The sequence below is a fragment of the Notolabrus celidotus genome, chromosome 15, assembly GCF_009762535.1.
Source record: "Notolabrus celidotus isolate fNotCel1 chromosome 15, fNotCel1.pri, whole genome shotgun sequence".
Lineage (NCBI taxonomy): Eukaryota > Metazoa > Chordata > Actinopteri > Labriformes > Labridae > Notolabrus > Notolabrus celidotus.
Window position 1 is genome coordinate 4,729,902 of NC_048286.1, and position 15,161 is coordinate 4,745,062.

A 15,161-nucleotide genomic window follows, 5' to 3' on the forward strand; every position below is an offset into this window, starting at 1 on the left:
CAAGGCTCTAATAACCAAGACAGCTGTCAACTAATTGGCTTAGTTGCAGGCTGAGCACTTTGGTACACAGTTCAGATGAAGGGAGGGGCGCTCAAATAAACACATCACGTTATTAAATTAATACTCTGCAGCCTGTTTTGTTCTTTTGAAGCAAAGTAACAGAATGTGCAAAGAAAGGGAACAAAACTGGCTCTTGTTACTGAATAACCCTCCAGTTCCTATACATGATGAACTGTAGACAATGTGGCCTTTGGGGACTTGTTCATTGACAATCGGCCTACCCTGTTAGCTCACACAGAAGCACCACGCCCTTTAACTTCCTCGGTGAGCACACAAATGGGCCAGTCGGACTGGTATTTGGATTAGCTAACATGAAAAAGGATATCCTTCACTGTTGCTGGGAGTGGCCAGAGAATGTGTTCAGACTCTGGTGGTTTGCCATCGTGGGTTTTCTGCTCCATTAAAGCATCTGTTGAATGAGCTCAGACATGATGGACTTTGGTTGGGAGGAGGGCTCACAGCTGCAGCTCCACCAGCAGACTGTAAAAGACAGCTGAGTCACAGGCTATTGTAATATCCGCTTCAGGATACAGAAACTTCTCCCACACTTTACTTAATGCAGCTCACATAAAACAAATATGACATCACTCCTTCTCAAATCTATGAGGCAGTTTTTCCTATTGCTGCACTTCAATAAAAAAATAGATCAATCTTTGGTTGTTCTTCACCATCTTTGAGTGTAACATGTTGGGTATCCTTCAGAAAACTTTGGTATCTCAAACAAAAGTTAGCTACATGGGATTTGATTATAAACTGTATTTAACTAAGCTTGTTTCCCCAAATTGTCTGTAAGGTGACAAACTATAACAAGCACATGTTGCAAAATGTTCCTTTGTAGAGTGTAACTTGTTCCAATGCATGAGGGAAAAATCAGTAATGCTGAAAGGCATTATTACATTTTTGTACTATTTGTGATGAATGGAATTAAATAACTCAACCTGTTAAAGCTCCTGTGAGGGGCTTTCTGTTTGTGTTGATTTTGGCGCCCCCTGTGGACAAAGTGGAATGTCTCATCTTTATACTGATTTTATCCTGTACATGCCTTTGTTAGGTTGGCCAGCTGCAGAGAGACATGAAGTGTGGGGAGTATAGATTGTATAAATAATGGAAGTAGTATCCGTGACGTCACCCATCTGTTTCTGAAGCACTGCTTTGAGGCTAATCGTCAGCAGGAGCCATATTGGAAATGTTGAACTCAACATAACTGCTGTTGAGCAATTGTGACGTAAAGAGGCGGGCTTTTAGCCTTCTAGCCAACAGCTACAGTGTTCCCGCCTGTCAATCAAGTCAGCTGTGCCTCTCATTGGAAGACTCGTAATCTTAATATCATCGAAATTGCCGCGTTATGAAAAAATTCACCCCCCTTACAGTGTGTGCCGATAGAGAAATGAGCTATCCAGACTACACTCGTCTTTTGTACCAGGCTGTAAACATGTTTATTTCTGCTGTAAAGATCGGCCTTTCTTGAATTGGTGTGTATGTGGTTTCTGGTACTTCCTGAGCCAGCCTCAAGCGGACACTCAATGAACTGCAGTTTTTAACACTTCTGCATTGGCTTCAATTCTCGCGGCGGGAGGTTGCTGCTTGGTGGGGAGTAGAGAGCAAGGGAAGATGTGCAGCAAAGGGTCATGGTTTGAAGTTGGACCAGAACAAACTCTAACCACTGCAACGAGGACTATAGCCTTTCTACACAGGGTGCATTCAGTCGGCCAAACTGGCCTTTACTTACTTTTAGCAGTCATGTGCATCACTCATCATCAATCTTCTCCATGGAAAATGTCAACAAACAACAGAGGACTGTTTTGGTAGCACAAAGTTAGTCACTCTGTCTGTCTTTCGAGCATAAATAGTAACAACATAGACATGATAATAATAAAATGATCTGGTAATTTTTGCATTTTCAGGTAAATGCTCAATTTCAGTCTCTTTCATTAGCACCTAAAATCTGCAAACAGGTGGAGGAGGAGGAGGAGAAGGAGGAAGAGGAGGAGGAGGAGGAGTCTATTTTAGTTGTAATGAAATAAACAGGCTGCTTTAAGCTATCTGCTAAACTTCTCTCTAACTCACTTACAAAGGTCTCCTAAATATTTCCTTTGACAGGTTAACTTGTAAGCAAGTTATTGCAGCCAAGTTATTCAGTTTGAAGTCAACAAAAGTACCGTAAAAGAGTGAATTTAACAATGCAATGTATGAACCTTTCTGATATTTGAACTGTTCTCAAGCAAAGCACAGTTTTCTTAAACTGCTTTAACATATTTTTTGACACAAATCAAGCAGCAACCTTTGGTTTTGAAATATGGAGCCCATGCGGAAGTGCTAAAAACTGCAGTTCATCGAGCGTCCACTCGAGGCTGGTTGCAGAAACACCTGAAACCACATACACACCCATTCAAAGAAGACGATCTTTACAGCAGAAATAAACATGTTCACAGCCTGGTTCAAAAAACAGTTTGGGTATGAACAGCTCATTTCTCTATCAGCACACACTGTACAGTCGTGAGTTTATTTATAACTCGTTATTTTTGAAGATATTAAACTTATGAGTTTTGCCCAAATAAGGGCGTGGCTGGCTTGATTGACAAGCGGGCACACTGTAGCTGTTAGCGAAAAGGCTAAAAGCCCACCTCTTTATCTCACACTAGCTCGGACAAAGTTATGTTGAGTTCAGCATTTCCAATATGGCACCCGCCGACGATCAGCTTCAATACAGCGCTTCAGAAAGAGATGGGGGACATTGTGGATACTACGTCCATTTATTATACAGTCTATGGTACAAATCAGTCCTGATAAATCTTCATTCTGTGTGTATAAGTTAATATCTTGTGCACACAAGATATTTATATTGTGCACACAAAATTTCTTGTGCATAAAATATGATTTTCTTCTGGAATTGGGTTATTATCTCATGTGCATAACATACTTATCTTGTAAGGGCAAGTTCTTGTGCACACAAGATATTATCTTGTCTACATATTATTATTACCATTAAAGGTGAAATAATTATCATGAAAAGTCTTAAAACTACAGGCTTTTCTTTTTTTAATACTCTTTATTTAATAGTTTTCAATATATAAAGCAGAGTGAAAATACTCACACACAAAAAAAGTCAAGACAAAACAAAGACGTAACAGCATGTCAGCATTAGCATGGATGAGTTGGCTTATAATTTGTACAAGACTACCTTCTGTAAATTAACAAATCATTTTTAACTGATCCATGAGAATAGAATTTGACACCTAATGCAGAAACAAACTTTAAAGAAAATGTACAAAGAAAAAGATCTACAACATTTACAAGAATAAAAATAAAAATTTAAAAATGTAAAAAAGGAAAGTAAAAGCATAGAGCAAATTCATCTGATTTTCTTTAGGACTGGAAATGTATTTATTGTTTCCCCTTTTAGTTTTTTCGCTGTTTGTGTTCTTCACTGTCTGTTTCTAGCTCAAATCCAATGCTCCAAAACTACATGCTTTAACTTTATGCAGATGATAAGTTATTACTTTATGTGCAAAATGTAACCATTTTTGCGTGCACAAGATACTGTTTGTCTTTCTTGGAACTTCACTTAGAAATTCAGGCACAGGGTGAAATAAACTGTAATAAGCAAGACTAACTTGTTCTTATGGCCATCAATTTAAATGTTATTTTATTGGTTAGACTCTTGAATCTCAAATTCTATTGCCACTAATGAATGACTTACAATAAATACAACATCATTGGGTTCAGCCACTTTTCTTGACCTTAATATTTGTAATAATCTCCCTCACCTGAGCACCCATGGCCTTATCTTCAGCCCGTGTTAGAGGTTTTTGAAATGAAGAATGATATGTATCGTTTCAAATGTTCACCCTGTTTCCCACTCTGCCCAAACATACAAACATTCACTGTCCAACGTAAGAAAGCGTGTTGAGCTACGTAATGTTTGTTTCATTCCAGATGAACATTTCAAACTAAGGTGTTTGTGCTTGGAGTAACTAAGTTGCTGTTTTTATTCCATGGTATAATTTTTAGATATTTCATAAATAAACAGAATGTAACAGAATTAACTCGCTAATTAATTAAGCGAGTACTTTAGGACTTTAACTCAAGTCATAATCTGACAGAGCAACTTTCACTTGTATTGGAGTAATATTTGACATGGAGTATCTATACTTTGACTTAAGTAATGAAGCTGAGTACTTTGTCAACCACTGCTTGTAACTGTGTGTCTCAGTGCAAGTCCACTTTAACTGTGGGTTTTAGTGCAAGTCCACTTTAACTGTGTGTCTCAGTGTAATTCCACTTTAACTGTGTGTCTCAGTATAAGTCCACTTGTAACTGTGTGTCTCAGTGTATGTCCAATGGTAACTGTGTGGCTCAGTATAAGTCCACTTGTAACTGTGTGTCTCAGTGTATGTCCACTTGTAACTGTGTGTCTCAGTGTATGTCCACTTGTAACTGTGTGTCTCAGTGTATGTCCACTTGTAACTGTGTGTCTCAGTATAAGTCCACTTTAACTGTGTGTCTCAGTGTAAGTCCACTTTAACTGTTTGTCTCAGTGTAAGTCCACTTTAACTGTGTGTCTCAGTGTAAGTCCACTTTAACTGTGTGACTCAGTATAAGTCCACTTTAACTGTGTGTCTCAGTGTAAGTCCACTTTAACTGTGGGTTTTAGTGCAAGTCCACTTTAACTGTGTGTCTCAGTATAAGTCCACTTGTAACTGTGTGTCTCAGTGTATGTCCACTTGTAACTGTGTGACTCAGTATAAGTCCACTTGTAACTGTGTCTCAGTGTAAGTCCAGTTATAACTGTGTCTTAGTGTAAGTCTACTTGTAACTGTGTGTCTCAGTGTAAGTCCACTTGTAACTGTGTCTCAGTGTAAGTCCAGTTATAACTGTGTCTTAGTTTAAGTCCACTTGTAACGGTGTGTCTCAGTGTAAGTCCACTTGTAACTGTGTCTCAGTGTAAGTCCAGTTATAACTGTGTCTTAGTTTAAGTCTACTTGTAACGGTGTGTCTCAGTGTAAGTCCACTTGTAACTGTGTCTCAGTGTAAGTCCAGTTATAACTGTGTCTCAGTGTAAGTCCACTTGTAACGGTGTGTCTCAGTGTAAGTCCACTTGTAACTGTGTCTCAGTGTATGTCCAATAGTGTGTTTCATGGTTTCATTACAATAACACAGTGGAGAGGGGAGCGCCGGGGTGACGTCATGGTGAACCACATCCACAGCAGCAGCAGCAGGAGGGGCGAGGAGGTGGCCAGCCGCTGATCCACCGGTACCATGGCTTCCTAACAGGAGGGGGAAGTGACTGAGAGGAAAACAAGGGTTTTTGTTGAATGTCCGACTGATAATCGACCCTTTCGGGAACCTGAGACTGGGACAGAGGGGCTCGGCCTCCCCGTTCGCCCCCACGGAGTCAGAGCGTTGCTGATATTATTCGTATCGGTGAATTTCCATTCGTGATCCGTTGAAGATGGCCGACCCGGCGGAGTGCACCATCAAAGTGATGTGCCGTTTCAGGCCCCTGAACAGCTCCGAGGTGACCAGAGGCGACAGATACATCCCCAAGTTCCAAGGGGAGGACACTTGTATAATCGCGGTGAGTGTTTTAGTTGTCCCTCCACCTGTGTGACTCAGCCCTGAGGCTCGGTCAGCTGGACGCCATCTTTGATTGTCTTGTAGCACCTTTAGCATGTGAGCTAACGCTAGCTGACCTGTTCACCGCTGCGTTGTTGGCCCGCAGCTACCACCTCCAGAACACTCAATGACACTTACATTATCACAGTTTTGATGTCTCTTTTAAGGACAGGTGTCTGCAGCTGGATATTCCAAATTTAAAAAAAGCCATTTTAAACGCCGCTGCTGTGAAATATGTGTATGCCCTGTCATTGCTAGCTGTCATTCAACAAAGCCTCAAACACACTTGAGTGGTTGCTACAAGTTAAAATGTCGCCTACGTTAGCCTTCAAATCCTCCTTCATTATTCTTCTCTTAAATACATGTGCGTTTTCAACAATAAAGCCATCAATTGTGATGAGTCTGTGTCAGCATAAAGCCAGCTTTGATTTAACAGTGGCTAACAGACTTTTGGCTAGCAGGCTAGGCCAGCTGGTAGTTGACAGATTAGCCGGCCTTTGCTAGCTGGCTACTTTTAATACTGTTGTTTAATTAAAGCTAACATTAGCTAGCTGACCAGCTGGCTGCAGAACTAAACCAGGCTGAAAATATCAAGTGTGTATCAAGAGTGTAGAAAGTAAAACAGAGTGAGCATATGTTTCCAGTACTGAATGGAAAATACAGACAATGAAATGGAGTGGAAATGTCAGATTTAAGAGGACCATTAGTATCCTGCTAGCCTGGGTCACTTTGATTTTATTTGTGTAATTGTTTTATTTAACCTTCCCTTCATTTAAAAACTAATTTTGATTAAAATGTCAGGCAACAGCACAGTTAAAGTTCTGGCCGTCAATTAGCAGCCACACATAGACACATAATACAGAGTTAATGTCTATAATGGATTGAAATATGTGGCATAGCCAAGCAGCAACGTCCGGTCTAAAAATATGAGTCCAATGAGGAAGTGCTAAAAACTGCACTTCATCGAGGATCTGCTTGAGGCTGACTCCAGAAGTACTGGAAACCACATACACACCAATTCAAAAAAGCCAATCTCTACAGCAGAAACAAACATGTTTACAGCCTGGTACAAAAAACGAGTGTAGTCTACATAGCTCATTTCTCGATCAGCACACACTGTACGGGGGATGAATTTTTCTTCTAACACGGTAAATTTGAAGATATTAAGAGTTTTCCATTATGACAGGCACAGCTGACTTGATTGGCAGCTGTTGGCGAGGAGGCTCAAAGCCCGCCTCTTTACCTCACATCACTCAACAGCAGCAATATGGCTCCTGCCGAAACAAATGGGTGACGTCATGGATACTACGTCCATTTTATACAGTCTATGTAAAAAAACTCATTGAGATTAAAAATTTCAGGCAGCAGCATAGTTAAAGTTCTGGCTGTCAATTAGCAGCCATACATGCACACTTAATACAGAGTTAATGTCTGTAATGCTTTGAACTATGTGGCATAGCAGAAATGAATCAGCATTTATTGATTATGAGTATTTCAAGCAGGACACCTACACCCGGATGTGCCTTTCCCCCAGTTCAGGTCTGACCTTTTGAAGGAGACCTTAAGACAGGATCCTGGGAGGGAAGACTATCAGCACCTGCACTCTTCTGTCTGATGTAGGTCAGATGATACGAGGGACCTTGACGTCTAAGTGCAGACAAGGAATACCAACCAACACGTTAACACGACAAACAGTGATGAGTGAGCGCTTTGAAGGCATACACAGGCGTGAAAATGGTAGCTACTGCTCTTTTATTTTGACTTGAAAGAGAGGCAGGATTTATAGCAAATAACCTAGTGGTCTTTTAAATGAGGAATGTCACTTTGGAATCAAACCAAACCCCTCCTTTGATAAGGCTAACATCAACAATCTCCACTCTGACAAAAGAAGGAAATGCCTTGACTAATGCATAACCACTTTAAGTCTGAATCAACAAAGAATTCACCCAGAGGTTATTCTACAACTGTTGTGCACTTCAGGCGTTGTAATTGTACACCTTTACTGTACGTCTTCAAAAGGCAGTGTTTACTCAACCTCAACTCATGCCGTTGCGTGTCTCTGCACCATATTTGCACTGCAGACTTTAACATCATGCACAAAAGGAAGGGAGAAGGAAGGATTGGTCTTGGTAATTAGGAAACATAAAGACATCTCAAGTTTTAACAAGCATTCATAAGCTTATAGCGTCTGACTTCACGAGACTATCAAGGTTAAACATTAGGTAGTCAGAGCAACAAAGCATGGTTTCTCCTGTGGACTTTGGTGTTTTTCCACCTGTGCTTTATGAGACTTTACAAGGCAATAGAAACTTATCATGGATTCCATTCATGCAGTCGGGAGTTTTAGCTCAGCAGCTATGAATCACATCCTCCTTGGAGTTGAACCACTAATGTAGGTGATGAGCACAACAGCACTATTCATTTCCTGCCACAAAACAGAGAAGACTGTCGCGGCTGTGCTGACGTCTTGAACAGTTCTGCTGACACGGACTTCAGGCCTTTAAAGTACAGCTGTACCCGTCAGGCACGAGGTGGCCCTGCCCAATTCAGAGTGCTAGAATACCAACGCACATTGTGAAGGACACAAGTGTTGCAAGCCAGAGAGTCTAGTAGAAGTACACCACTTACAGTACCCATCAGCAGCAGCAGCAGCAGGCCTCCTGGGTAATCCCCCTGTGTTCTCTCTCCTGGTAACCAGCTGTTCCACCAATCAGAGGAGGCAGTTGGCCGGGTGCTGGGCAATCTCTCCGGGTGGGGGTAATTATTATGGTGATGTACTTTGTTTTGCAGATGCTCTTATCCAGGGTGACTGACTCACTTAGCTCATATTTTTTAATCCATTTTGAAGCGTTCTAGGGCGGGGACAAGACCCGGTGCTACGGCTGAAGCTTCAAGAGCTGTGATCGGCTAGCTGTGAAGCTGACCTCACGGCGATACACAACTAGTGTTTTCATAATAGCAGACACTGGTGATGATGCAGGAAACTAAAACACTGACATAGGCAGATCTTCTTTTTTAGATGAATATATCCCGATGTTGGAAAAACACACACACACACACACACACACACACACACACACACACACAAATACAAATGCAGTCATCATTATTTGGGTGCTTTAAAGGTCCTGCAGTAAAATATAATCACTTACCTTTATGGCACTTGATTCAACCCTCTGCTATTGGTTCTGGCTCCAGGCTTGATTAGGCGGAGGGATATGAAAGATATCTAAGTACGTATGTCCTGATAGAATGAATATTTGCAGATCCAATGCTTGTGTTTGCCTAGATAATAGCTGCACAAGAGATATGAGGGTTGAGCTGCACACTGTTTTTTTTCCTTTAACAAAAATAAGTCATTCAAAAAAACAACTAAAGTATGTCTTATGTTTATTCCATTCATCTTAATCCAGAGAGCGTTGATGGAAAACTCATAATCTGATTTACAAGCTCTGCTGTATGAGACCCATGAAACTGATGTGCTTCATTACAGCACGCTTAAATCTGAAGCTGCTCTGAACGCAACTCTCACGAGACAGAGAAAGTAAATATTTGGAGTGACAGCGAGATTGACACACGCCCAGTTGCATACCACAAGCTTCTGAGCGGCATGCCGGTATAGAGAACGCCAGCTGCTGCTAGCCACGAGGATGCTAATGCAAATGTAGCAGACTGTCCTGTGTTTGGTTTATGTTTCGCCTTTTTGAACCGTATGTCCCTGCAGAGTTACCGTAGGGTGCGTAGAGCAGATGCTTTTTTCTGTGCCGTGTCTGGTGGTGTACATGTGAGTTCTACATCAATGTCCCATTTATTAGTTTCTCATTATGTGTACACAGTTAAACAAACTCTCAACGCTCAATTACACTCACGCGTTAGCCTTCAGCTGCAAATTGTGTTCGGCGATTGGACGTAAATGATCGGATGAGACGATCAGCTCATATCAATTAAAAACTTCCAGATCGGCTCCGATCCGATTGTTGAGATCAGGGACATCTCCATAGATAAGCAGAATATCCCTTTATGAATATTAGGAAGGACCTTGCAGCCAAGATTGTTGCGGTAATAACATGTAACCCTTGAGTTTAAAGATATAATACTCTCAACTTTAAACACTAGATTAATATAAATGCATGTTGCTGAGAGTTTTTGAGTGTATGTGTCATGTGACAGGCGTTTCCTACTTGAGGCAGGGGCCACTCTGGTGAAGGTTCATCCTCTGCAGCCCCTGAGAAAACACTTAGCAGCGCATTTGAAGCTACAAAAATGGCACACCCGCTTCTCCAACGGTCCACATACAGTATGCAGGCAATGAGTGACCAGGACCAGGATCAGGGCGAGGTGCTGCTGAGAACAGGAATACATTGATTCAGATGTGTGGCAGCTGAAGCAGTGTGAGGGCTTACAGGTGATACACAGACCTAGTTGAGTTATAAACATCACCTGAACAATAAATTCCTTTGCCTAAATTTCCATATAGCCCTGGCTCAGCTGTTGCTCACTTAAAGGTACAGTGTGTAATTTTTTCTGAACAGATTTGGTAGAAATGGAGTATAATATTCATAATAAGTGTAGAAGCACTATATAAATGTTAGCTGTTTGTTTTAACTTAGAGTGAGCCTTTTATATCTACAGAGGAGAGGGTCCCCTTCTATGGAGGCGGCCATCTTGCACTGCATTGTCTCTACAGTAGCAGAGAATGGACAAATTAGTAACATATACGTTTTTGTATTTAGTGAGTCGCCATCCAAATTGCCCCTTCAAAAGTATTGGAAAATTGTATGGATAGATGTTTTATCATTTTTAATTATCAGGCATCACAGGAGCTTTTTGTCCCATAAGGCCACCGTCGCATTACTGACAAGAAGGGTGAGTAAGGGAGCGCTCCAATCTAGAATCTGACCGATAAGTATTCCCCTTTCTACACACTGTACCTTTAAGGGTTCTGCCGAGGTGATATTTCCACATGAGGTCAGTGGGTGTCAAAACCAGCAAGGTTTGCAAGTGTAGCAGGAGCGTGCAGCAGGTGAATTATTCATGCATCTGTCAGTTTTGCACATACAAGATCAGGTCATTCCCCCTTTGCTGTACCAGCTTTGCATCGCCTGTTTGCATACATCAGCGTGGGACGCCCCGGAAGAGAACTGCTGAGCTACTTTTAGACCGGGTAGTGGTGGAGGTGCGTGAGGGATATAAAAAGGAAAGAAAAGGATTAGAGAGATAAGTGAGAGTGCTCCCAGTGCGTTCACACAAGCAGACAGCATAGAGGCGACTGACACCAGTTGTACCAAGGTTACCATCACATCATACTTACCTGGCAGGGGAGATACCCTGATCAAGAAGGTGGTTCACCCAGGGCAAGGCTCAGCCATTGCACTCCGGTTGTGATGACCCCTTCAAATTCCACAAATGTTGGAATCTCGACTGCATAATTTCAGGTCGTTTTCTAAATATTCTGTGCTTTTTTATAATTATTATTATTATTTAATCTTTAATTTAATTTAATCTTCTTTTATTTTATTGTATTAGTTTTTATTGATCTTTATTTGATCTTATTTTATTCTATTTTATTGATCTTTATTTGATCATGTTTTATTTTATTTAATCTTATTTTATTTGATCTTATTTTATTTTATTCTATTGATCTTTATTTGATCATATTTAATCTTATTTAACCATTTTTTATCTTATTCTTTTTTATTTTACCATATTTCATTGATCTTTATTTTATTCTTCTCTTATTCCTTCTTTCTATTCATATTTTGACGTTCTTACATACTGTTTCTAAGAGCTCAGTAATGACTAAATTTCCCCTCCCTGGGATAAATAAAGTGTTTCTGATTCTGACTTACAGATGAATACAGCTAGAAATCCTCTGTCATTAAAGATAATCACGAGGATCCTGCAGGAAAACCTGTGTGTTAATGAAAATCAAGCATCACAACACAGCCACCAAGAAGCAGGAACATGACTCAGCAATTATTATTACATTTTCAGCAAGTAATCCCATTAGACCCCAGTGTAGGTAACGAGGGCAGCAGCAGCAGCAGCAGCAGCAGCAGCGGTAACAATGAGGACTTTAAACTGGGGCTGTGCCATTGTTTGCTGACAGCGCCTGGCGGGCCTGATAGTAGCTCAGCGCTCGTGTTCTGGGCAGGGTTAATTGCCGGGATGTGGCTGACTGGAGTGAATTATCAACGTATTTAGATTTTGCAGGGCCGTGTTGCACCGAGCTGTGCTGTAGATGTGACTGTCAGAAGGAAGGGAGGATTATGAAGTAGAGTGCAAATTGAGGACATCTTGGCTTTAGCAGTCAGGGTAAGTCTTGTACTGGTGAAGGTGCTGCAGATTCTCTACCAAGACAGGGACATATTATTCCTCCACCTTGAGTTATGACTGTGTTTGCATACAAGGCGGGTTGTAAACAAGGAAGCTTTAATCAGCAGCGTCTACAAGGTGACACCGGCTGCTTTTCAACATTCTCCACCTTGTTTTGCTCCGGCAGGTGTTCACACTGACAATAACTAATCTGCTGACACTAAGGAATGCTTATTCTGTAACCTGGGGTGTCAGAAGCAAACAGGGCAGTCTTATAGTCCACCACAGCGAGAGCCCCGCCCATCAGGCTGCAGAGAAGATGAGTCAACAGGGACTTGGAAGTCTCTGAAGACAGCGTGCCATCCAAGCTGAACCTCAGAAGTGCTTGTAGCATCACTTTTATTACCCTGCGGTTGCTGTCTTAAATCCACTTATTGATTGCTATCTCACTGAAGTCATGCCTTGAAGTTTGGAGGGGCCCATGGGACACCTCAATCCACCACACCTTGCTTGTTTGAAACAGCTCTTTAGCTGGTGGGTTGTAGTTTGTAAATGTGTTCCAGTTCAGTTCCTCTGGACCCTCTCTTGTTTGTGTTGAAGCTTTCAGTAGTGCCGTTAATTGTACCTTGTACTCACCTCAGTCCTGGTTCCAAGTGAGCTAAGCTGAGGGCTAAAGGTGGAGTTGGAATGCTGCAGAGTACTCATTCATTACACTGAGTCATCTCTTGAGTGACACATGTCATCACGCACAAACATTCTGAAATAGCCGAGCAGCACCATAAATAGTGACCTCATGGTGTTTATTCACCCAGTCTTTAAATCATGGCGGTGCTCCAGTGACTATGTGGTGATGGTATCCTGTTTGGTGGTTGATGTTGAAGGTAATGTCATGGAAACAAGCATCTAACATGTGACGTAAATTCCTTCTTTTGGAAGCTTAAGTTCCCATGGTAAGATGTTTTTGTCTCATCACTTCAGCTGCTGCAGTATTTACTGATCACGCTCTACAGATCCCACACATGCTGCTCTTACTGTTACTGCTACCAGACATGCCAGGGTCTTATCATATTCAAATGACAGTTACAGCCAAATTTGACCAGATCTGTGTCTGTCTCTGATCCATCACAGCACCAGATCTGATAGGTTTCTATTCTAGTCAATGTGTTAACTTCCACTGGATCCGCTCCGTTGCATTCCGGCTGCGTCTCTGATCCGGTAGGTCGGAGTCCTCTTGATCGTTTTGGCAGTGCTTCTGTTTTTGCTGGATGCCGGAGCACTGTGCATCAATCTCAACAGAGCAGATGGAGCGGGACAGGAAGTCAGGTTTCACCAAAACAAAATGAAAACATCTGGTTAATTTTCAGAATAAAACACTCTGTGTTATCACCAGATCGTATTTCACTTAACTACAACAACAAACAGTCATGATGAGCGGAGCCAGGCCTGGAGTCAACAGGTCAGAGGTTTTCAGAGGACCAGAAAGACAACATGGATGAGGAGAGGAGGAGAATCCTTGATTCAGTAATTACCGCGTGAAAACCTCAGTCCCATGACTCCAGCTGTCCTGCAGTCCTGGTCTGGGCTGTGTTCTGAAAAGCAACCAGTGGGTGTTGATGGATGAAAGAGCACAAAGCCGGACCGTAGTGGATCTGGTGGAAGTCCCGGGTTAGGCTCAGAATCAGGTTAATTGCCGTGTAAGGTTACAGGAGTACAGGAGTAAACCTTTGACGATCATGGCACAACCAAGTCTCTGTCTGAATCACGACAATCTAAATGCATTGTACTTCCTGTAGGTACCAGGCTCTCGCATGAATGCAAAACACAAACATGACATCACTTTCTTATCTTAGTTTTACTTGAATAAAAATGTCCCCCCCTAACAAGAACACAGCTCTCTGATCACAGTCTTTTGGTCACTAAGATCCCTTTATTTCAGCTTCAGTACACCTTGCAGACGTTGAAGTGTTAAGCTTGTAAACAGTAGTACTCCTACTGCCAGGGCTCAGAGGTAAACAAGGAAGAAATAACAAATGGCACCATTTAAAGCAGGAGTGATGGAAGATGTTTGTCGTTGAACTGGGTTGAGTTTATTTTGTGTTGGTCAGCCGGTGGATCAAGAAAGGACTACTCAGATTTGTTTACCAAACACGTCCCAGATTATGAACTTTAATGAGGTTACGTAATGTGTTTTGTTTTGGTGCTCACTCACTAACTCGCTCTTTTCTTCTTCTTCTCTTTGCAGTCCAAACCGTACATGTTCGACAGAGTGTTTCAGTCAAGTACAACACAGGAGCAAGTGTACAACGCCTGCGCCCAGAAGATTGTCAAAGGTGAGGTCGTGCTCGAGTTTCTATCCATAGTTTTAGAGGCACAATCACTGAAATGATGAGTCTGACTTGTTTGATCTGTCTCATAGATGTTCTCGAGGGATACAACGGGACAATTTTTGCATATGGGCAGACATCATCTGGCAAAACACACACCATGGAGGTAAGGATGACCTGGAGCTCTCAGTGTTTAGGAGATAAGTATCCTGAAATCATCGCTTCCATTGACTTGACTCTCTCTCTCCGTTTGCAGGGGAATCTCCATGACACAGATGCAATGGGCATCATCCCCAGGATAGTGCAAGATATCTTCAACTATATCTACTCCATGGATGAAAACCTGGAGTTTCATATCAAAGTAAGAAGACATAAAAACTCCATCACCAAATTAAATGAAAAGCAGACGAGACGCTGCTCTGCAAATTCAAATACCAGCTAATCAGATAATGTGTCCACTTTCGGATGTTTATGACTGACTGATGCAGCGTTTAACTGAAGCTGTGGGTGCAAGCCACAGACATCCTCGTCTCAGTTTGCCATTACAAAGCATTTTCCTATCTGCAGTTTGTTACACCTCACTTCATTTGCTGCTGCATCATAATTCTCCACAGACTCTCCACCATGTTTGTTTATCTATCTTCTAGCTTTACAACACAGTGGGTTAAACACTTCAATCAATCAATCAGAGCTTATTTGTAAAGCACTTTTCATCCACCAACAATGTAACACAAATTGATATACAGAGAAATAACAGTGGTAGTAATAGGATAGAATAGGATTTGTTTACTTGTTAACTTGTCTAATCTCTCTCGTCTTGATTGCTAAATGATGCTCTTTTTTTCC

General features: G+C 41.7%; 1 protein-coding gene and 1 pseudogene across 1 annotated transcript in view; both read left to right on the top strand.

Annotated features, from left to right (window-relative positions):
• The first annotated feature begins 5,221 nt into the window (after positions 1–5,221).
• LOC117826389 (kinesin-1 heavy chain) overlaps positions 5,222–15,161 on the top strand; it is a 30,832-nt gene continuing 20,892 nt past the window's right edge. The window contains exons 1-4 of the mRNA XM_034702391.1: positions 5,222–5,638; positions 14,234–14,321; positions 14,408–14,481; positions 14,572–14,676. Coding sequence (XP_034558282.1) covers positions 5,513–5,638; positions 14,234–14,321; positions 14,408–14,481; positions 14,572–14,676 — 393 coding nt within the window. The 5' untranslated portion in view covers positions 5,222–5,512. The remainder of the gene's footprint in view (positions 5,639–14,233; positions 14,322–14,407; positions 14,482–14,571; positions 14,677–15,161) is intronic.
• LOC117827446 lies at positions 10,980–11,125 on the top strand (annotated as a pseudogene).